Source organism: Balaenoptera musculus, chromosome 3 (genome assembly GCF_009873245.2).
Source record: "Balaenoptera musculus isolate JJ_BM4_2016_0621 chromosome 3, mBalMus1.pri.v3, whole genome shotgun sequence".
NCBI lineage: Eukaryota > Metazoa > Chordata > Mammalia > Artiodactyla > Balaenopteridae > Balaenoptera > Balaenoptera musculus.
In genome coordinates, this window is record NC_045787.1 from 144048360 (window position 1) to 144071986 (window position 23627).

The 23627-nt window shown below is 43.1% G+C and overlaps 2 protein-coding genes across 3 annotated transcripts in view; one reads left to right on the forward strand and one right to left on the reverse strand.

Moving 5' to 3' along the window:
* The window catches only part of LOC118893548, a 48683-nt gene extending 42256 nt beyond the window's left edge, over window positions 1-6427 (reverse strand). For both annotated transcript variants that reach the window (XR_005019485.1, XM_036849226.1), the window contains exons 1-2: window positions 6314-6427; window positions 2738-2916 (exon numbers count right to left, since the gene is read on the reverse strand). The gene's annotated coding sequence lies outside the window, so the exon portion shown is untranslated. The remainder of the gene's footprint in view (window positions 1-2737; window positions 2917-6313) is intronic.
* A 1028-nt stretch (window positions 6428-7455) lies between these two features.
* On the forward strand, window positions 7456-22909 carry IL12B (interleukin 12B). The gene is made up of 8 exons (XM_036849223.1): window positions 7456-7504; window positions 11408-11495; window positions 14892-15167; window positions 15744-15861; window positions 17499-17716; window positions 19177-19334; window positions 20975-21106; window positions 21825-22909. The coding sequence occupies exons 2-7, from the start codon at window positions 11408-11410 to the stop codon at window positions 21104-21106; spliced, it is 990 nt and encodes a 329-aa protein (XP_036705118.1). The 5' UTR covers window positions 7456-7504; the 3' UTR covers window positions 21825-22909.
* Window positions 22910-23627: the final 718 nt, after the last annotated feature.

Below are 23627 nucleotides of genomic sequence, written 5' to 3' on the forward strand. Positions count from 1 at the left end.
TTTACCCCTTTGGCCTCCCATATATGTATGGCTTAGGTGAGGATAATGCCTTTCCTGCTAACCTGAATTGTCCTCACTGTCTAAACATAACATAGGGTGGCCTTTCATGACAGGTGAGACCAATGAACTCAAACACGTGATGTGTTTTGATCCCAGTTTCTCCACTTACTAGCTACATTTTTTTAATATAAATTTATTTATTTTTGGCTGTGGTGGGTCTTCGTCGCTGCATGTGGGCTTTCTTTAGTTGTGGCGAGCGGGGGCTACTCTTCGTCGTGGTGCGCAGGCTTCTCATTGCAGTGGCTTCTCTTGTTGCAGAGCACGGGCTCTAGGCGTGCAGGCTTCAGTAGTTGTGGCTTGCGGGCTCTAGAACGCAGGCTCAGTAGTTGTGGCGCACGGGCTTAGTTGCTCTGCAGCATGTGGGATCTTCCCGGACCAGGGATCGAACCTGTGTCCCCTGCATTGGCAGGTGGATTCTTACCTCCTGCACCACCAGGGAAGTCCCACTAGCTACATTTTCTATGGCAAGTGAACTATTACATCTATGAGCTTCTGTTTCCTCATCTGTAAAGTGGGCAGGATAGTACTTACCTCATAGTTTTGTTCTGAGTACTAGATAAGAAAACACAAGTGAAACACCCAGCCCTATACTTAGTAGACAGGAGTGCATTCAAAAAGTTAGCTGTTATTGTTTCTCTTACAAACGCCTCCTTCTTCAGTTCTCAGCTTAGATATCACGTCTCCTGGGAAGCCTTCCCCGACCACCACCCCAAAAATGTGGGTGCTTCTAAAGCACCCTGCCCCGATCACCATAGTAAGATGTGTTACACTGCAGTGTCTTTGCCTCTTGGCTTTTTGGCTACCCGCTAAGGTCCTATGACACATCACTAGCAGGGATAGTGTTCCTCCTGCACTGACATAGCATCTGGCACAAAGTAGGTACCCAGTAAAAGTGTGGCCAAATAAAAAGTAATTAATTAAATAAACAACCAAATAAAGAGAAAATAATTGTTAAAACTTTGCTGTGTCATCTGACCTAACGATCACTCCATTGTAAGACCAGAGGCTTGTCTGACAACCAACCACATTCCTTTTTTATATTATTTAATTTTGTTTTGTTTTGTTTTGCTTTGCTTTGTTTTGTTTTTTGGCCTCGCCCTGTGGCATGTGGGATCTTAGTTCCCCGACCGGGGATCAAACCCATGCACCCTGCAGTGGAACCACGGAATCCTAACCACTGGACCGCCAGGGAATTCCCTATATTATTTAATTTTAATAGGAGTTACCATCTATTGATCCACCTTGTACACAAAACATAATTCGATCCTGATAGCTCCTCTGAGGTAGGTACTATGAGCAGTGCCATCTTCCTCAGATGAGGACACAGAGGCTCAGAGAGTTGAAGGAATTTGCCCAAGATCATCCAGCTAGTAGAACAGAGCTGAGGCCAAAACCCAAGACTGTTCAACTCCAGGGTCTGTTTGCTGTGCTGCTTCTTGCTATACTTGAGGATGCTGTTTTTCCTTTTTGCTAAATTTCTCTGGCCTCTCAAGGCCTACAGAGTGGTGTTTCATCACCACTGGTGCTTACACCACAAACATGATAATGCCTTAGGCATCAATTCATTTGGTTACTAATCACCCATTCAGTGCCTTGCCACATTTTTGTCTTGGCATCACATAACTTTCATGCCTTATCAAGTCTACCCAACATGAGCATAACCTGTTGGTGGCAGTGCCCAAGTCTTACAATTCTATCTCCCAAGGCCTAAAAGAACATGTTTCACCTGGTAAAAAAACATAAATAAAATTAAGTTTCTGTCTATTTGTTTGTTACATATTCAAGTACAATGACTAAGAGATTATCCCCAAATGTGAAGGGTAAGTTTAGCACAGCCTCACTTGGCTGTGGTATAAACAATTTTCACACTGGGGAGTCCAGGAGGCACCTCAAGAAAGTAAACACATTTAATAACCTTTGTACTATTTGATTTTTTTAAACCAGAAGCATGAGTTATTTTTTTAAAGCACCATCAAAAATAAAGATAGATAAATAGACAGGATTTTTAAACCCAAACATTCGCGAGAAAATGACAGGGCAAGAGACTAGGGTCAATAGTTATCTTCCTGAGCAGACTTCCAGAGCAAGATATAATAATAGCCTAGAAGAATATAAATTCCTATGAATAGAGAAATGAATGTAGCCTCAAATGGGAGTTCCAAACCAACAGTCACAATGGAAGTTGCACCAAATCACAGGCCCTGATTTTTGGTCATGTTACTTCTTGGTTAGAGGATTCTATGTGCACCAGGATGAGTAGCAACAGGAATATGCTTTATTAAATGGTGGTTTAACAATTCATCCTACAAATGCAGGGGTGGCCAGCTGATATGCAATAATTGTCTTTTGGTTTGAGTTGATGTAGAAAGGGACCATCAGACAGTAGATGGTAGGGCTTTGCCCCAGATGCCTGCCCCCTCCACCTTTGTCCCACTTTGCCTTGTTCTACCTGTCTCTGCTAACTGCAAGACCAGACCAACTGTTCCCACTCCTTTCTAGCATAAGCATTTAAACACCTCAGCAATTCTACAGCCCAGGACACACCCACTTCCTTCCAGTTGTCCACACACCCATTCCTTTCACTGGGATTAACATAAAATTGCACTTAGAGAGGAAGAGAAAAAGATTTCCATATGCAAATTGAAAAATCAGTTTCAGAGTGGAATATTTGACTTACTTTGCAGTCAGTCCAGTAGAGCAGGTCAAAGATGCCCACTTGGATGATGAACTTCAGAAGTGACTACATCTGACACCTGCTGCCTTCAAAGCACAGGCCAGGGAGAGAAGGATGACACCACAGAAACGTGATCAGAGTCATTGCCGAAGGGAAGGTGGCTGGTGAAGACATCTTAGTCTCTGTAAAAATGAAGCTGACTTTAGGGATCTTTTACAAAGCACTAAAACAAAAAATAGGCATTTGAAGGACACTTGAAATAATTGAATGAGATTACTTCAGGCAGTCTTCTGCCTCTAGGAAACATCATACCTAGGACAGACGCCTCTCCATCACTACCCATAAAGCATAGCACTTCACAGTGACTTGGCAACTTTCATCCCAGGAGAAGGTTATAATCCAGGAGCACATTCAATTATATTTGACATACGGATCATGTTCTAACCCAGGTCTGTCTGGCTGTAGAAGGCAAATTCCTAACCACTAAACATTCTGCCTTTTTTGTATATTTCATTCATCTCTTTTTTCAATGACATTTTTCCAATTAGAAAAGTAATACAAGTTCATTGTGGACATACTGGCATATTTAGGAAATCACAAAGAAGAAGACAAAAATCACGTACGGTCGTTACCACTCAGATATATCAATATACGGTTAAATTTTTGTCTATAAAATCTTCCAGTCTTTTTTCTGCAAGAGCACACATTTCTGAGATGGCAGGCGGGAATGACTGCCAATGCCTTTAAACTCCAAGTGTCCCTTCAAAAGCAGCTGACCATTTGGGGGAAGAAGACTTGGTCCTCATGAGCTACAGAATGGCCATATTTCTTCACTTCATTGGCAGCACTAACCAGTCGGGCTCACCTAAGAGACACATTTGACTCTTGCTGCACTGCCATTTCCACCTCATTGGAGTATCCACTCCTGTGGGATCTTGATCCTCTAACAGCTCAGGGGCAAACCTGACTTGGCTAACACTTTCATTGTAAGCCCATCCTCCTTCTCAATGATTGACTCAAGGGGACCAAGGAGACAAGGAGAAGGCCATGGGAGCTTCTGGGACAAATTCTTTGCTCTTAAGAGAGACACACCAGAAAAGACAGTCTTTTATTATCCCAGATGCTGTTCTGTGTGGATTAATGCCTGGAATTGAAGAGCCATTTTAGGAGCCTGAGAGAAGCTGGCTGGGGAGCAAAACCTGAAGCGATAGAATATTCTAGATGACCTGTAGGAAGACACAGGAGGCCGCCGGACACAAAACAGACTATCACAAGGAAAGAGCAATTTGTGGAAGAATATGTACAGTATGATCCCATTTAGATAAGGAAGGAAGGAAGGAAGGAAGGGAGGGAGGGAGGAAGAGGAATGAAAGGCATAGAAAAGAGCCAAGAGTAGACTCTGGAGGAATATACACCAAAGTGTTGGCACTGGTGACCTCTGGGAGCCATGTGAATCAGGGTCTCAACTTTTTATTCTATCTTTATTTGTATGGTTTGAAGTTTTTACAATAGCACGCATACATGTATTGCTCGTGTAATTTTCTAAAAATATTTCAATTTTAAAGAGTATATGTGGCTTCCCCTTTATTTGAAACTTTAGAAGTTCAGAGCATTCTTCTACAAAAAAAAAAAGGTTTGTGGTAAAAAATTCTTCAAGTTATTTTCAGTTTCTAGGGGGATCCTCTCTATCTTACAGCTCAGCACTCCTGCTGTTTGTCAGCAGAGCTTCCTTTCCCACAGGAAAAGCCACAGGGAGATCATGAGCTTTGGTTCAGTTTGCCTGGGGTCAGTGTCTGAATGGTGAAGTGGGACAGGATGATAAAACTCTTCTGTGAAATCAGGACATGGGCATTTGGTTGACATCACCAGAGTGCTGGCTGGCCTTGTAGGGTGTCCAGAGATGAGTAAGGCATGGGATGTATCTCCAGGCACTACAGCACGAGGGTTGTGTAGCATGTCTCAAAGTGTGGGCCACAGTCCCCACGTCAGAATCACCTGCAAACTTGTTAAAATGCAAATTCCTGCACCCCACTCCAGATCTACTGAGTCACCATCTCTGAGGGTGGGTCCCCCAAACCTGAATTTTTTTCTTATCTGTAAATAAAGTATGAGAACTACTTTCCTCAGTGGGTGAAGTGGCCATATCAGAATAGGTAGTCAGTCCTCTGGGGCAGAAGGGGCGCAAGTACAGGTTCTTCTTTCTCATCCTGGCTACCTGGATGCTCAGAGCCGAAGTAATGGCCCAACTGTAGTTATGTGGTTTCACGGCATGAGGACGATTAGGAGCCCTAATCCTGGTTCCTCACATTAATTCCCTGACTTCTTTCATTCCTCTTGCCATCTTCGATGTCCCCCAGTGAGTTACCTGGGACAAGCAGGGTAAATGAATAAATGAGTAAGAGCAGTGCTTTATTAAGCACTAAGCCAGATGCTGTGCTAAGTGCATTGCATCGTACCTCATTTAATCTTCACAACAAACCTAAGACCAGGTACTATTATTAATCACACTTTACAGATGTGGGAACTGAGGCTTAGAGAAGTTAGGTAATTTTTAGAGCAGGTACTGGAATCCAGGTCTCTAATTCTAAAGCCTATGTTCTTAAACACCTACTACTTGCCCTTGGCATTGGTGAACAGTGGTGGTCCCACACTTTTCATATAAGACTCGCCCTGGGGCTGCAATCTCAGCGGAAAAGGGGGGCCAAGGCTAACCTTGAAGGTTTTTTTGCATAACTAGCACACTATTTTTACTTAGATTTTATGTTTCAGACCAATTTTTTAAAATTTTGAAGATGTTTTTATGAACACATTTTTTAAATGTTTTGTCTCATTTTACGTATGTATATATTTACGGAGGGTCACAAAAGGGCTCATCTGTAGTGGTGCTGCCATTATAAATGAATTAGTGTAACTATTTCATGTCAAATTCATTTTAAATTTTCCGTTCAGTAACCGTTGATGATTTGCAGGGGGAAATGAAAGCATTTTTACAGGAAGGAACCCCCCCCCCAACTTGGTACATATTTTAATACATATTTAATACGTCTGTGTATCATATAACAACAACAGCAACAACAAAAAGTCAAACTGTGAAAAGGTCCCATCACCTCCTAGCTGTACTCCTCAGGGACACCCACTATAAAAAGCGCATGCGCTCGCTCTCTTTTTCTCTCTCTCTCTCTCACACACACACACACACACACACACACACACACACAGGATCATACCACCAACATGCAATGCAACCTACTTTGTTCACATAACCATATATCTTAGATATATGACATTTGCTTTGTTGTTTAACTTGAGAAGAACTTCCGTTCCCCCTTCAAGCCTAGAGGGCAGAGGAGACAGGAGAAGGCCCTCTGAGCTGGAGGTAACGTCTCTCCGCCCAAGCCAGAGCTCAAGGCCGGATAACCAGTGGGACTGCCAGCTAAGCGGGCCCCCGCCCTCCCACGGCCCGGACAAATGGCGGGCGGGAGGAAGTGTGCAGCTGGGAAGCTCCGCCGCTCTCGCCCGGGTTCCCCGTTTTCCCCGACTGAGACTGCGAGGAAAGTTAGTGCGGAAATCTGCACCCACCTTAAACCCGGCCGGTCCCAGGAACTTCCCCCGCCGCTGGGACCAGAGGCCGGGATAAAGAAGTCACCAGAGGGTGCGCTCCCGGACCCGGGTGACCGCGCGGGGACCGCCTCGCTGCAGCGCCCTCTGTCGGCAGCGTACGTATTTGAGTACGGCCCGCATCTCTCTGCCTGTGGTACTTGGTGTAGGTGTTCGTGTTTATGTTCCTGTTCGTGTGCAGATGGGTGTCGGGGTGTCTAACGCCGGTGTACACCTTTGCACCCCTATTAGCAATGTTAAATTCCGCTGGAAATTTCTAGATAGTTCTGCTAACTCTGTGCATCTGTGTAGAGCTCCTAGGGACATAGATTTGTGTGAAAATGAGTCTGGGCACCCAAAGTGGTGTTCCTTGAGTGTGGCATCAGTTGTATATATGCCTGTGGATATTTCACTTTCTGCTCCCATCCATCTATGAGTGAGTACCTATGAGCATAGGCAGTATTCCTACAGATTTGAATGTTATTAGTAATACACACATTTATCATCTTCCCAGGGCCGTGTCTGTATGAATGTGCGTGTGTGTGTGTGTGTGGCGCATGAAGCACAAGGGGTGGTAAGAGTGTGTTTCTGAAATCCAGATGTTAAAGGAGTTAGGTTGGGGGAGGATGCTCCGGACATACTAAATCTTTTGCACTTCATCTCATCCTTTTTAACCTCAGGAGAACCACAGATTTTGCTTTTGGACCCTCTAGCATACAACTGCTGGACCCTGACCTGAATTCATCCTCCTGTGTGACCTCTCCTTGGCCTTCCTTCTTCTGTAGTCTGTGGAGCCCAGGGAGGCTGCCTGTTACTGTCTCTAAGCACTTTGGTCATGATGTCAACCCAAAGAAGTGAGCATCCCATCTACTTCCTTTTTCCCCACCCAAAAGTCATTTCCTCTTAGTTCATTACCTGGGATTTTGATGCCTGTGTTCCCTCTGCCTTATTGATACACACAAAGAAAAAAAAAAAAAAGGAACTTCTTGAAATTCCCCAGATGGTGTGAGAGTTCTTTTCAGTGTTGCAACTTGGAACAAGTCAGTTTCTAGTTTAAGTTTCCATCAGAAAACTTGGTAGGAGTAGGGTATATAAGCTCCAATAGTAGCAGCAGCAGAAGAAGAAACAAACGGTTTCAGACCCAGGGAACACTGCAGCCTGACCAGAAGCAAGGTAAGCACTTGCCTAGGCCCTGCCACCCCTTCCACAGGCCCACAGGCTGTCCAAGGGTAGACACCATTCATGTGCTACCCCTGTACCAGGCATTGTGGAGTGGGTGAATTCCTGGAAGCATTCCTGGTGACTTACCTGCTGGGACACTAGTGAAAAGTCAGTGCTTTGGGGATTAATATATAAAGTATTCATTTTAAAAGTCAACTAATAATAATTGTATATTAAGGTCTGTGAACAAATGCACATTTTATAGAAAGGTTTGTCTTGTTTTAAAGTGGTATGTATATAAAAGTGTGTTCCTCAATATTAATACTCATCAGTTAAAGGATTGTATAAAGTGAGTGGTGCTTCCCTTATTATTGTAAACTTTTTAAAAGCCTTTTATTCAGTAAGTAATAATGAATCCAGTAAGTAATTGAATTCATTCTTATACCTCATAATTGAATGTTATAAGCATAGTTGGTCCCATGTTTCTCGTGGGCTTGTGACAGTCAACTAGATTGACAGTTAAGTTATCCAGATCTTTTGGATTAACTAATCACTTAAAAAATGGAAAGCAACACCAATGTTTAAAACTACTTTCTGAAGTTTAAAATCTGTGAGAAGGAAAAAAAAGATAATCTTTACTGTGTCTTATAGTTGCCTAGGTAAATCGTGTGCAATAATTTTCAGGTTAAAAAAATAATGGTCAGTTTAAAATATCATTTTAACAAAGAGATTACTAAACCTGAGCTGATGGCCCACTTTTTTCAAATAAGGAATTTCAAGGTATTAGAAAGAATTTGGGCAGCCTCTTAGAGTTCACTTTACTGGGGTCTGAAATTTTATTATTTCTGTCCATTCATTCATTCTTCTAATAATTAATGAAATCCCTCTGAGCTAGACTCTCTCTGCTAGACTCCAGGGACATAGTGTGGAATAAGACAGACATGATCACTGCCATCAGAGAGCTCAGTGTGGGGGGGAAGACAAACATGAAAGAAGTAACTATATGATTGCAATTGTGTTATATAAGCGCTGTCAAAGGAGGAATGGGGCTCTGAGAGGAAACAGCCAGGAGTCCTGACTTCATCAGGGCACCATGCTGGATACTTTATGTGCATTATTTCATTACCTCTTCATCACAGCAGGGTTCCCATTTTACAGATTAAGAGTATGAGGCTCAAAGACATCAAGTGACTCGTCCAGAGTCAGACACCTAACAAGTGGCAGAGCTGGGATGCCAACACAGCACTGCCTGTCTCTAGAACTGGGACCCTTTGCATGTGCTACACAAGCCTTCTGTGACTATGTCTTTTTATTTTTAAATAATAATTCTCTTTTCTAATTAAAAAGAAATGAACAAAATAAAACTTGAAAAAGAGATGCCTAGCCAATTGTCACTGGCATGCCCATGTTGGCACCAGAGTTAGGGAGCCTTAACACACCACAGGACCTGGGGTCCCTGCGTCCCTCATACAAGGGTTTCAAGAGTTTAGAAAACCTATGGAATTCCATTTTAAAATGTTTAATCCTTAAAACTCTCAAATTTAGCAGGCCGAGAAAATGTGATCTGTGGGATACAACCAAACAGCCCTTTGAGATGGGTATTATGTCCATTTTACAGCTGAGGAGACTGAGGCTTAGAAAGTAATTTGGCCAATATCATATGATTAGTGAGTGGTCAAACCGGAATCCAAGCCCTTGGTATCAGATGATCTAGAGAACAACAGGGTAACTGCATGCTGCCCCTTATTGGTTTCCCCTGGGTTTGATTAAGAAAATGACCCACCACCATCTCTACCTTCTGCCAGTGTCCTGTGGTTTAAAATGTAGGTGATACAAAAATGGGAGCTGTTTCTTAGAACCATCACCAGGGCTCCCTTGACCCTGAAGTGTTGTTCACCTGAAGTTCTCAGATGCATCTGAGGCCCAGAGGGGAAGGGCTGGGCACTTAGCCAAAGGGAAAATCCCAGTGTTAAGAGAGCATAAAGGATTCACCAGGAGGTGCCAGGAATCTCTACCATTTCCATTCCCAGAGTGCTAACATCCGAGTTTTATAGGCCTGTGTAATTGCAGTACCTCTGTGGGCATTTCCCTACAGCCAGGCATGACTTTTTTGTTTATCCATCACAGACAACACAGAGAGAAATCAAATTTTTCCTTTATCTCTTCCGCTGGGTACAAGCTAACACATTTGGTTGGCTTCTATAATATGTCATCTCATTGCATTCTCCCAACAACCCTTTGAGATGGGTATTATACCCATTTTGTAGATGAGGAGACTGAGGCTCAGAGAGTAATTTGGCCAATCTCACACAACTAATGAGTGGTGCAACCAGAATTCAAGTCCATGCTGCTGGACTCCAAGCCTACAAATGTACTAACTGGTGCTCCATGGCAACTAGAACTTTGCTACAGTCATAACTTGGACTAAACTGATAGATGTGCCCTTGAAAGTTGCCTGCTGCAGTGACAAGAGTGCTGACAGTGTACGGGAAGGCCTGACTTCTGCTCCTGACTCTGCCACTCAGAACCTTTATGATATAAGGGAATAAAATACGTGGCAAAGTTCCCCTAGGATTAGCAGCAGTTCTGACAAAGCCATGATTTGTCAATATTCTGTTACCCCAACCAAGGGGTGCTTATTTTTAAGGTATTTCACAGAAAACTTTGAGTCTTGTTCATATAGCCCAGTGGTTTCTGAAACCATGTTCCTACAGAACGTTGGTGCTCTCCAAGATGGATGGAGGTGTGTCAGACTGAAAATAAATAATAATCATCTCCACCTAATTCACAGGTGGGGTGTAACTGTCAGTCTGAAGATTTTCATAAACCCTGGATACTAATCTAGACTGAGTTTCATTATAAGTGAAACTAATTTAGCACAAAAGTATGCATTTCATTATTTCATATTGAATATATTCTATGGTCTTCTCCCAAAGAACATCTTGATTTGCAGGGGCTCTGAACCCTGAACATGGATTAAACCAATGGATCTCAAAGAGTAGTCCTCAGACCAGCAATATCAGCTTCCCCTGGAAACGTACAGGAGTGCAGATTCTCAGGCCCCCCCAGACCTGCTGAATCAGACATTCTAGGGTCAGGGTGGGAATGGGGGCCAGCAATCTGTGCTTTAGCAAGGCTTCCAGGTTATTCTGACATATGCTCAAGTTTGAGAACTACTGGTTACCTTATGTGGGAAGAAGTAATCTTTGTGTTTGGAACAGTTACAGTCTTAAGCAGGGAGAGAAAGGAAACCTCACCAACAAGGGCTGGACTCATTGCCAGAAATTGAAAGATCACTTCAGTATTACTCCCCCTGGCCCCCAACCCAAGTCCTTTAGTCCTGGGTGTCACCGCACATACTGCCTTGTGCTGCTGTAATACGGGTATGTAGCTTATCTCCCCAACTGGAGGGTAGGCATTTAACACACTGACTTGAGAAATATTTGTTGAATGAAAGTATTTGCTCCTAGAAGTCGGGGTCCAGGTAAAAAATCATTTTTCACTCTCAGCTGCTCTAGCTCAGTGCCCTTTACACAGGAAGTACCAAGTAAATAATGACTGAATGTTGATCTAGACAAGTCACATTCCTCCTCTGAGCCTTAGGTTTCTCATCTTAAAAATAAGAGGAGCATATCAGATAGCTGGCCTTAAGGATCTTTCAGCTGCGGATCATCTGCGGTTCTCTATTTGGAGATGCTCTTACCCAGAGACTGGCAGAGGGCTCCTGGAATTCACTGAGTATTAACCTGACAGCGTAGAGAAGAAAGAGGAAGATAAAGATTAACGACAGTGTACATAGAATGTGAATATGGTTTCCAAAGGAGATTGCCTAACTACTGACATTCTCTCTTCTCTTATCCCTCCTCTTCTTTCTCTTTTCCTCCATCTCCTCCTCTGTGTCTCCCCCTCCTGCAGATGCACCCTCAGCAGTTGGTTGTCTCCTGGTTTTCCCTGGTTTTGCTGGCACCTCCCATCACGGCTATATGGGAACTGGAGAAAAATGGTAACCAGCCTTTCCTGATTCTCTATGAAGGCCCCAGGATCTAAGACAGGACTGTCAGGCAGCCCCTGATGGGAAATCAGACTGAAATGGGCAGGCCTTGGGGCTTCCTAGTGAAAGCCATCACTCTGGGATAACACGGGCCCTATGTCCTTGTTCCACCTTTGAGGGTATCTATTATTGTATGGCTTGAGGGTATCTATACTGTTTGGCTTTCACATTAGATGCCAGAGAAGAAGCTTTTTATGGACTATGGTGGGAAAAGAGAGATGGATTTTGCCAGTATTACTAAAAACCAGCTGTGTCATATGATTAAGATTCCAAAGTGAAAGATTAGAAAAGTATAAGAACTATGTTCTAACATCTTCCACTCCACCACGCAATACTACCCCCTCAGTTGGCACCGAGATGACTTACCTCTGACCAAGCACTTTGGGGAAAGCATGGAATTTAGACCCACACTGACTTGGGTTCAAGGCTGATTCTGCCACTTATTGGTTATGTGACCTTGAGCTGGGTCACGTCTGAGCCTGAGTTCCCTCGACTGTAAACTGAGGATTACAAAGTGATATTTACTACATAGATTATTAAATGTACTAGTGAATGCAGAAGACAACTCAACAGATGATGAAGTGACAGTAAATGTTAGCTAGTATTATTGTTTTGGTTATTTAAAATAATGTCTCTGATGATTCAAGAGAACCTGTTTATTTTCCCAGTGATCAATAAAAATTATTAGTAGAATAATAGATAGGTATTTTTAGAATAAGGGGTTCCCTCTATCCTTCTAGTATCTCACACACGGTAAGTATGTACTAACTGATTGTTAGTTGTTCCTGAAAGACGCTCAGATATTTCTCATTGAAGCCAACATAATAATGTTGGCAATTACTGTCTTTAATAATAAAGTAATAATAATAGTTGATATTTATTGAGGCCAGCATCTCATTTAATTCTCACCACAACCATAAGCGATAGGGACTGTGTGTACCCCATTTTACAGATATTAAAAATAGAGGCTACAGAGATTAACTAACTTACCCAATTTCACATACCTGGTAAGGGTGGAACAGGAACTTGATCCCAATTCTGTCTCACTTCAACACTTACGAACTTAAGTATTTGAAGAAGGTTTTACCAGAAGGACATGAAGCAATTGTTTCCTCTGTCCTTGGACAGCTGAGCAAGAGGAAATAGGCATACATTTAAAATGAAGACATTGCAGCTGATGATGAGAAATGATCTTTCAATAGTGAGGAGAATACAACACTAAAAAGGGTCCCTGAAAGAAATTTGGGGCTCTTCCTCCATTCTTAAGAATTTCTGGAAGATGACAGTCCAGCCATCCCTGCTCTGCCCCAGGAGGTTCTGAGTGTTTTAGACCCTCCCTTGAATAAAGACAAAGCCCTGAGCCAGATGATTATGCCAGATTCCTTCCAACCCTGGGATTTTTAGTGAGCTCAGGAGCTTTGGCCCTTTCATAGTACACCGTTAGTTACTTCTGATTTGGTAAACCACAGAAATTCCAGAAAGTCAATGTGAGAAACACTGAGAGGGCATGCAGCTTTGGAGACAAGATGAGATGCAGCTAAGCATTAGGTTCTAGATGTGCCTCATCAGGCTGCCCCCTGCAGCTGTTTCCCCTACCCTTGGGCAAGGGTCTTCGGCTTCTGAATCTTAGTTGTGACAGGAAAATAGCCATGCTGGTCAGTCACCAGTGGGACAGAGAGAAACCAGAGAAAGCCAGAGGTGCCACATGATTTTATGTCATCACAGCTGACCATTTTCCAAGAGTTGGGGCCCAGATGCTTTTTACCTCTCGTCTCTGTTACCCATTCAGTAGTTTTAAATCCCTTTGATGTCAAGTGGGAACAGCTTTACATTTGGACACCAGTCACAAGAGCCAGCAGTTACAGCTCATTTAAGGGCACTGTGTCAAACTCTTATATGAATTAGCTTATGTGATCCACATCTCCACCTTCTGGATCAAGTACTATAATATGTTGCTTACTTTAAAGATAATGACACTGAAGCTTAGAGTAATTGAATGCCTTGCCCAAGGCCACAGGCCAGTGTAAGAGATAGAGCTGAATCCTAACTCAGACCTGTGTGATTCCAACATCCAGGCTTTTCACCACTGTGGCTCTCAAACTAGAGTGGGTTTCAGAATCATCTGGAGAGGTTAAAAACAGGTCACTGGGCCTGTCTCAAAGTTCTTGATTCAGCGACTGAGAATTTGCAACGCTGAGTCTCACGTGCTGCTGGTAGTAGTTGGATGATCATGCTTTGAGAAGTACTGCATTAAACAATTCTATTTAATTAATAATTGATGCATGAATGAATGAATGAAGATTTGATGTGAAATACTCTTTGAAATACTATATTAGGCCATTCCTCAAGTGCCAGTTTAGATACGGGTAGTAAAGGTTCAATGCAGGGAATTCCCTGGTGGTCCAGTGGTTAGGACTCTGCACTCTCACTAGCAAGGGCCCGGGTTCGATCCCTGGTCAGGGAACTAAGATCCTGCATGCTGCGTGGTGCAGCCAAAAAAAAGATCCAATGCAAAGCTGCAGAGACAGAAGTTCTGAGATATAACTCTTGTGCTTCTCACTTGATGTAACCTTGCTTAACCTCTTGGTCTCAGTACCCTTCTCTACAAAATGGAAAGATTAAGCTCTACTGAACTGCCTCGTAAGAAGGTAAAATAGCTTTTAAAAACACAGAGAGAATGAAAATCTCCATGGGTGAGTTTCACGCAGTCGGAAATAAATCCTTCAATCCCCGTGGAAAATTGGAAGGCAGTTTCTCATGCAGTTGTCTGAACTTTGGTGTGTGAATAACAATAACAACCAATGCTGAGTGACAGGTTCTGTGCTAAGTGTTTTACATGCTTTTTTCATTTAATCCTCACAGCCAAACCTACAAGGCAGATACTATTATTATTGTCATTTTACAGACAAGGAAACTGAGGCTCATGGTAATTAAGTATCTTTCTCCAAATTCCCCAGCCAGCTATTGGGGACAGGATCTCAGTCCTGGTCAGTCTTTCTCAACACTTATTCTCTATGAATGTGAACTGTGCTGGAAGTTCCTTACATCCACCAGGCCTTCGGGAAAGAATATTGTGCTGTTTGCATTTTTCAGTATATCAAGGTTTTCCTCATCTGCCAGCTAATTAGAGGTTAATTATTCACGGCAGCCTGGCAGTTAACAAGTCGATGGCAGCTATTAAACTCTTTGCTTCTCTCTTCTACAACCTTGAACTCAAGTGGTGCCCAAAAACCTGAGATCATCTTAGCAAGCATTTGCTGTTATGAGCAAGGTTGTGCTGCTTTAGCCATCCAGATACCGGGTGATCCAAAAAACACAGTCTGATTCTCCAACCCCTGTGCTCTCCAGTTTATGTTGTAGAATTGGATTGGTATCCTGAGGCCCCTGGAGAAATGGTGGTCCTCACCTGTGATACCCCTGAAGAAGATGGCATCACCTGGACCTCAGACCAGAGCAATGAGGTCTTGGGTTCTGGCAAAACCTTGACCATCCAAGTCAAAGAGTTTGGAGATGCTGGGCAGTACACCTGTCACAAAGGAGGCGAGGTTCTGAGCCATTCGCTCCTCCTGCTTCACAAAAAGGAAGACGGAATTTGGTCCACTGATATCTTAAAGGACCAGAAAGGTAATTCCATTCCCTTGGGTAGCATCAATTTTCTCTTTTGCTCCATAAGAGATAAAAAAATTAAAAATTTAAAAGACAAGACATGATTAGTATAGTTAATGAAGTAATACCAAGTCCCTTACTGAAACCACCCAAAACCTACATTTTCCTTTGTTTTTCATTTGCCGGACACTTTGGGTTATCAACCATCAAAATCTCCTGTTGAGAGAGTTTCATGGGAAGTCTAGATGCTTTTCCTGAGATTCTTTTTAAATAACAGTGATATTATTGGATGGCTAATGGGAGTTAGTTAATGTGCATAGTGCGTAACTCAGCACTGGGCTGATAGCCTTGAAAAATATTAATACCTCCTTGCGATATGTTGGGTGTGTGGCATACAGAATCAGCATCCTATTGGGACATTCCCAGTCCTCGCTGACTGTCTGCCTGGGGAACAGCAGATTTTCCAAGGAAATAAATGAAAGATCTTGACTCTTGTACCATTTGGTGGCCTGTGATTCATCGCAATAAAAATCTTTGCAATTTTAAAAGAAAGAAAACCCCTAAATATTGAATTCTTGTTCTTTTCAAATCCAGAACCCAAAAATAAGAGCTTTCTAAAATGTGAGGCAAAGAATTATTCCGGACATTTCACCTGCTGGTGGCTGACAGCAATCAGTACTGATTTGAAATTCAGTGTCAAAAGCAGCACAGGGTAAGTGAAACCACTCGGGTTTCTCAGCATTTTGCTAAAACTTTCTCATTAAGAAAATAAGGGCAACCTAGCAATGGCCTTTCAGTTAATGATAAGGGAGAAAATAAAGCCAATCCTATATTTTTAACCCCCCATCCACACACACACACCCTTGCCTAAATTAGGGAAAGGACATGGAGATTTAAGCTAATTGCCTGAACAAATGTATGTGTTAGAACAGGATATTATTGGGGCCTGGGAAGAGCCTCTGCTGTATTTGAACCCACTTATCCAAATTGTCTGGCGATGCCTCATTAAGGCTCATAGCACCACGGCAGGGGTGGGTGGTGGTGATAAAAGGGGAAATTGAAGCTGTGAAGGACTTGTCGAAATTGCACCTCGAGTTGAAAATAGAAACAAGAGCTCTAGGGCATCGATCTTGCAAGCCCTGAGGCTGACTCCAAAACTCTGTGAGGCCTCTAGAAATTTTCCCAGGGCCACTTCAATTCCTTTCTCTTCTGCTGACAACACCAATCTGAAGTTCACTGTTTGTCCTATGCAGTTGGGCTTACCCCGAGAAACCAATTCTCTTGGTACAGAACCTACATTAACACTCTGTGTGACTTCCTTCCCTCTCATCAAAGTTCCCAAACAGTGTAGGATAACAGAGTAAACCCTAGGTGATCATCCTGACCTGGCCACTATTTAACTGAGTAAATTAACCTTTGGGGACTTACTATTCCATCTTTAAAATGAAAATGCTTGCTAAAGAAATGCTTATACAAGTGCACAGAGACATAGATGCAAGAGTTCATTGTGGTGTTCTTGGTGATCAGCAGGGCAAATGTTAAGTAAAGTGTAGTACATTATACCCCAGCTTAATGTGCAGTCCTCAAAATGAATAACCCAATCCATGTGGTCTGTCGTGGAGCACTCCCCATAATATGTTCAGAAGGGGGAAAGATGGTTGCAGAATTATGTATACCAAATTTTATATATAATATATATATATATATATATATATATATATATAATTTGATATTATTTCATAAAAATAAAATCTATGTGTGTATATATAAATATGTGTGTATGCATATATATTGATACATGTGGATATATGATTGCTTTGAATATTCACAGAATAATGTCTGGAGAGATACAACAAGCCAGGAATAGTATTTATATCTAGGGAGTGACATTAGGGTTAAAAAGGGGATTAGGGTTAAAAGAGGCATACACATTTCATTTATACACCATCTTTATCTTTTTAATTTTTTAAAATTGGTATGTATTGATTTTGTCATTAAAATCCAGAAAATGAGTTAAAAATTTTAATAAGGAGATTTAACCAGGAGCTTTGGATCTAAAAGTTTTCAGATTCATTTAGGCCAGAGGCAAACATTTGTATTGGGTTGGCCAAAAAGTTCATTAGGGTTTTTCCTTAAGATCTTATGGAAAAACCTGAACGAACTTTTAGGCCAACCCAATTATTACCTCTCAAAGCAAAGCTTGTTCTCATGGGGAGGGCAGCTTCTTATCCCCTTGAGAGAAATCAAACCAGTTGGAGAAATTGTGTCCTCAGACAGCTGTCTGGTTACAACAGCTAGGGATGCATCTGCAATCATGTGACACAGGATAATATCTGTCTTTGATTTCAGCTCCTCTGACCCCCGAGGGGTGACGTGTGGAGCAGCGACGCTCTCAGCAGAGAGGGTCAGAGTGGACCACAGGGAGTATAAGAAGTACACAGTGGAGTGTCAGGAGGGCAGCGCCTGCCCAGCCGCCGAAGAGAGCCTGCCCGTTGAGGTCGTGGTGGAAGCTGTTCACAAGCTCAAGTATGAAAACTACACCAGCAGCTTCTTCATCAGGGACATCAGTGAGTTTGCTTGATTATATGTGCTTAATAAGGATAGATGCCGTTCATCATGTTACAATGCCCCATGCACTGGGGTTAGGGGTTTATATGCATTATCTCTTTTATTCTGTACCCTGCCCCGAAAAATAATTATAATGTAGATACAATTGTCTGCATTTTAAGGAAGTGGAAATTGAGTCCTAGCTAGGTTAAACAACTTGCCCCAGATCTCACACGTAGCAATTCAGACCTGGATCTGCCCCTCTAGAAAAAGCAGGCTCTTGGCTACACTTCTATTCTGCTGCTCAGGCACCTTCCATGCTGAATTCAAGAGCAGCCCCTCAAGCATAACATTCATATGCAGAACCAGAGCTTCCCCTACTAACTGCAATTATTCCCAACCAATCTTTCTCTAGCATTTGAAAAAGAGACTTCTTTATTGGAATATAAACCCCTCCAAAATGGATGTCTGTTTTTTTCAGTTGGAAGATGGAGATTTTTGCCATTTGTCATTTCCTTTACCATTTATCCAATGTACATGCATCATGAAATAAAAAGTGATAGAATCACAGAACCTGCTCAAGCATTTGTGGGGAGATTGCCTTTGGTGGAAAGGAGAGGGTGGGGTCTTGTTCACATAGGGTACCAGGGAAGGTCTCTATGAGGAGGTGGCATTTAGCTGAGTCCTAAAGGAAAGAAAATGCCATTGTGTTGAGAAGAAGAAAGAATATTTGTGGAGCATCTGCTAGGAGCCTTGGTCTTTGTGTGGAGAGGTGCTAGATCCAGAGAGCCCAAGCCCATTCCATGGACTCTCTCCCCTCCCCTTCCCCTCCTAGAAAAAGGTACACTACTTGAGGACAGAGTCTTTCTGACACTCACTGTTGTGCTTTCCATGCACTGTCCAGTGGCTGGCACATAATGGGGGCTTTTTATTGAATGAATGAGTGACCGAGCACAGAGACAATTTGGCTGTAACTGCCTCAGGACAGGTCAGTGTCAGACTCCACGAAAGGGCTAAAGAAAGAGCACTAAGTGGAAAATCTCTCATCTGGTCCCCAGCAAGAGGCTCAGCCCAATTCTGAGTCTGGTGCAGAGGGGGATTGATTACAGAGAGGGTGGTCCTTCACTGCAGGCCCAGACGTGAGCATCTTGTTGTCTCTAAGAACTTTCCTCTGAGCACCACACAGAGGTGGTTCCACCACCAGGGCCCCTGTGACTGCACAGGGATGAGAAGGATTCTGAGCCTCTCTCAGGTTCAGCCGTAGAGGAGGCAGCAGTTGGTGAGGGCTGCCTCGTACAGGCACCAGCGTGAATGCCAGCCGCAGGGGTGCCTCACATCTGCCAACCAGGCGCTCAGAGAAGTTAAGTAACTATGATATGGACTCAGAGCTGGTCAAAGGCGAAAGTGAGACCAGAAGCCAGAACTACCTTACCCCAAAGCTCCATTAGCAAAATAAAGGGTGTTTCTCTCTCTTCCACAGTCAAACCAGACCCACCCAAGAACCTGCAGCTGAAGCCATTAAAGAATTCCCGGCATGTGGAGGTCAGCTGGGAGTACCCTGACACCTGGAGCACCCCACATTCCTACTTCTCCCTGACATTTTGTGTTCAGGTCCAGGGCAAGAACAAGAGAGAAAGGGTAAGATGTGATTCAGGTGCCGTCTATTCTGTAGTCAGGTTTATGTAGGCCCACATCAAGGAGATTAATGATGATAATAACAGCGAATGTTTATTTGGCACTTTCTATGTGCCTGAAACTGTGCTAAGGGTTTTCCCTGCGTATCTCACTTAATTCTCACAGTAACCCTAGAAAGGCAGGCAGTGTTACTCGTACCACTTCACTAGTGAAGATTTTGAAGCTCAGAGAAGTTAAGTGACTTGCCCAAGGTCACCCAGCTAGAAAGTGGCAGAACCAGGACACAAAGGCCATGCACCTAACACCCTACTGCCACCAGTATGGTTGATCATTATCTTGCTCTCAGAATTGGTCCTGGGCTTCCCTGGTGGCGCAGTTGAGAATCTGCCTGCCAATGCAGGGAACACGGGTTTGAGCCCTGGTCTGGGAAGATCCCACATGCCGCGGAGCAACGAGGCCCGTGAGCCACAATTACTGAGCCTGCGCGTCTGGAGCCTGTGCTCCGCAACAAGAGAGGCCGCGATAGTGAGAGGCCCACGCACCGCGATGAAGAGTGGCCCCCGCTTGCCACAACTAGAGGAAGCCCTCGCACAGAAACGAAGACCCAACACAGCCAAAAATAAATAAATAAATAAATAAAATTTAAAAAAAAAGAATTGGTCCTGATATAGGAAATCTGGGCTCTAGGAGCCTAAAAATGTTTCAAATTGATGAATATAACGGGTGATAGAACATTCATGCTATATCTCATCCAAAATAGATAATTCCCGGCTGTTCCACATATTGTGAAATTATCTTATTGAACAGAATGTTGGCTAAGACAATGGCTTTCAAACTTTCTTGCCTGAGTATCATAATCCCAAGGTCCTAGAGGCCCTCTTATAGAGCCTGAGACTCCTTGGACGCCAGTTTTAGAAATCACTAAACAAAGGCCTTATTCGGCATAGTGTTTAGCACGTGGTAGAAATTCAGTGATTCAGGTACTCCCTGAGAATTTTTTTGTGGAAGGGAAGGGCTATTCTGGAGTAGATTTTACCTAAAAATTATTTAAAATCTTGATATGTACTTCCCAATATAAGATCTATATTATTAATAGGCAGTATTTATAGAGCACTTTCTACATGGTTAAATACCTTGCTACTTTAACTCTGTGAGGGAGTGAGTATTATTATCCCTCTCTTACAAGTGAGGAACTGAGAAACAGAGAGTCTAAGATATTCTCCTGTGGCCACATAGCTAATAAATAGCAATGCCTGGGCTTGAACACAGATTTTATTCTGATAAAAGGATCAGGATATGGAATTTCAGAATATCCAGGGGACAGCTAGAGCAAATCTGTCTCAGTCCCACCATTGACCTGCGGTGAGTGCACATGGGGCCTTCATGCAAGGCAACTGTGCTAGAAAGATGAAAACTGGACCAAACAATTTCTCCCTCAGGGCTTTGGGCTTATAAAGTAGAAAAACCGCATCTGTGTTGAGAGCTTCCGTCAGCAGGTGGCACAAGTTCTACACACACCCCTATGAATTGCGAGTGTGGTGCCCTGAGACCAAGGTGTGGCTGTTTTGGGAGACTGTACTTTGCCAAAATATGCCCAGCCCACCTTGTGATTGCATTGCCAAAAATTTCCCTCTCCTTTGCAGAAAGATAAACTCTTCATGGACAAAACCTCAGCCAAGGTCATGTGTCACAAAGATGCCAACGTCCGCGTGCAAGCCCGGGACCGCTACTACAGCTCATCCTGGAGCGAATGGGCATCTGTATCCTGCAGTTAGGTGAGCAAGCCTGCAAAGCCCAGCCCAGACCTGCACACTCAGTGTACCCAGGTGCAGGACAATGGTGGGGGCTGTGTGGGACAGGAAAGAGGGGTGGGATGCCCAACACGCAGTCACCAGAGGCAGAAACATACATTTGTTCATTAACAGATACTGATTGATGCCCATAGTATTCCAAGCACTATGCTGGGCACAGGGACACTGCAGTAAAGAAAGCAGGCACAGGTCCTGCCCTTCCAGGAGGGTAGGCAGTGGGAGAGAGAAGTAGCCAAGAGTCAGAGCACAGGTGTCCTGCAAGCTGTTTCCAGGAATTAGAATCTTATCTGGAGACCACTGGGGGCCACTGAAGGGCTTTAAGCAAGGAAATGACATGATCAGATATTCTTTTAAGAAAACTCTCGAGACTTCCCTGGCGGTCCAGCAGTTAAGACTCCGTGCTCCCAATGCAGGGGGTACGGGTTCGATCCCTGGTTGGGGAACTAAGATCCCACATGCCTCAAGGCACAGCCAAAAAAAAACAACGAAAAGAAAAGAAAACTCTCAAGACAGCCTCTGGTAAGCATGGTATCAGCAAAATCCTAGGCCACATAAGAAAGGGCTGGACCCTTCTGATGAGGAACCCCCAAAATCCAACTGCCCCAGATAATGTGTTGTGCGAAATAAGAAGGGTTTGCTACTGAATTTCAAATCCACATAGACACTCGCCATTCTTTTTCAGGTTCTAATCTCAGGATGAAACTTTGGAAGAAAAGTGGAAGACATTATGCTAAATTTTTAAAAGATGCAATGGAACAGGACCCTCCCCCTAAAGATATTTTCTACCAATTTGCTTTTTTTTTTTTTTAGGATTATAAAGATGTCTTTGCTGTATTTTTATATTGAAATGCTAAATGCCCACCGAAACAATCAGCTAATTTATTTATAGTTTCCAGCTAGCAGGTCAAGCTGACTTTTATGTTATTTACATATTTAAGTAATTTATGTATTTATTAATTTATTACTGTTATTTAACATTTGTGTGCCAAGATATATGTTTCATATACTCATGACCTGATTTATAAGGAATGCGCCCTATTATGCAAAATGTGAATTTATGTGTTATTTATACTGACAACTTTTCAATCGAGGCTGCAAATGCATCAGTTTTATGGCAACCAGTAAGAACACAGTGTTCTGATGCCAGCGCCATAATATATTTGTGATGGATTAGAACACAAGAGATAGTTAAATAGACATGGAGACACAAACTCTTTGAGGAGGTCCTGGAGAACAGATATTAGTTCCCGTGTCCATGAAGACTTCCTTGAAGTAGTGGTGATAATTCAGAGCTGTTTGCACCTCTAAGCAAGTTTAGTCTTTGGATGCCTGAAATTAGAAAGAGCTAAAAATGATGATTGGAATTGAAATTCAGCTTCAGCCTTCCTGGCAGCCCCCTTCTATGTGTAAGACGAAGGAGAATGACATGGAGATATCGTAAGTGTCTGGAAAGTAAAAAGATCTTATGATTCAAGAGAGAAGACAAGCATAGTTATGGCTAAGGACAAAATTGTCAGAATTGCCGGTTGTTCCTTAATAGGCACACAAAGAAGCAGACAGATGCGGAGAAAACAGCCATGAATCTCTTACTTGTCAGCATGAGGGAACATGACAAGCAGATATGACTAGAAAGTGCCGAGCCATTAAAATGCTACTTTTAAGTAATGAATGTGCTTTCTGTAAAATGATTCCATTTATTTTCTGTTTACTTATTTATTTTTATATTCTGATGGTGAACTAATAAAAATATAACTCTTCTTTGCAATAATATTTTGGGCTTTCTCAGTTGACTGGGTATCCTGTTCCCACGCTTACCAGGGCTGTGTTATTTTTCCCTTACCATTGAAGGATTGCCCCACCGTGAAGCAATTTCATTTCTGGTTTTGCACAATGGGCCCTTTCCCTTTATAGGAAAGTCAGTGTCTTGCCAAGCTCAGGAAATGTCCCTGTGATCTGACCATGGAGGACTCTGCAAGGGCACTAAACTGCATTATGCCCCTTCAGGGGTTGGATACTCTTGCTTCTGTCACCTTCTAAGCTGGAATCAACTCTACTGGTTTCCAAAACATCATGAAACAAATTTCTCACCTGGTAGAGCCATGGGCAGCCCATCATATAGGTCCAGCTCCAGTGTTCATGGAGGGTTTGCCATCTGTCTGGCCAACTGCTAGGCCCTGGGGTTGAGGAGTTCCAAAACACCTTGGGTTTGCCGCCCCGAAACAGTGCCCACTCGTGGCAAAGCCTATAAGACTGGGATGAAAAGTTAACTTCAATACCACTAAATGTGAAAATATTCAGTGTATATGGTGTATATGGTGCCCTGGGGTAAGAATGAAGAAGGATCAGTAATAACCTGGAGTCACCCAGGAAGACTCGATAGAGAAGGGGAGGTGCCCACTTTGGGCTCAAAGGATGGCCAGGGCCTGCCAGTTCCTCGGAACTGGCAGGCCCTGGCCACGGAAAAAACAAGTGGTGGGATCAGAGA

Coding starts and splice junctions, on each gene's coding strand:
- IL12B (XM_036849223.1), top strand. CDS start 11,408: ATGCACCCTCAGCAGTTGGTTGTCTCCTGGTTTTCCCTGGTTTTGCTG. Junction 15,168..15,743: donor TATCTTAAAGGACCAGAAAG/GTAATTCCATTC, acceptor TTTCAAATCCAG/AACCCAAAAATAAGAGCTTT. Junction 17,717..19,176: donor CTTCTTCATCAGGGACATCA/GTGAGTTTGCTT, acceptor TCTCTTCCACAG/TCAAACCAGACCCACCCAAG.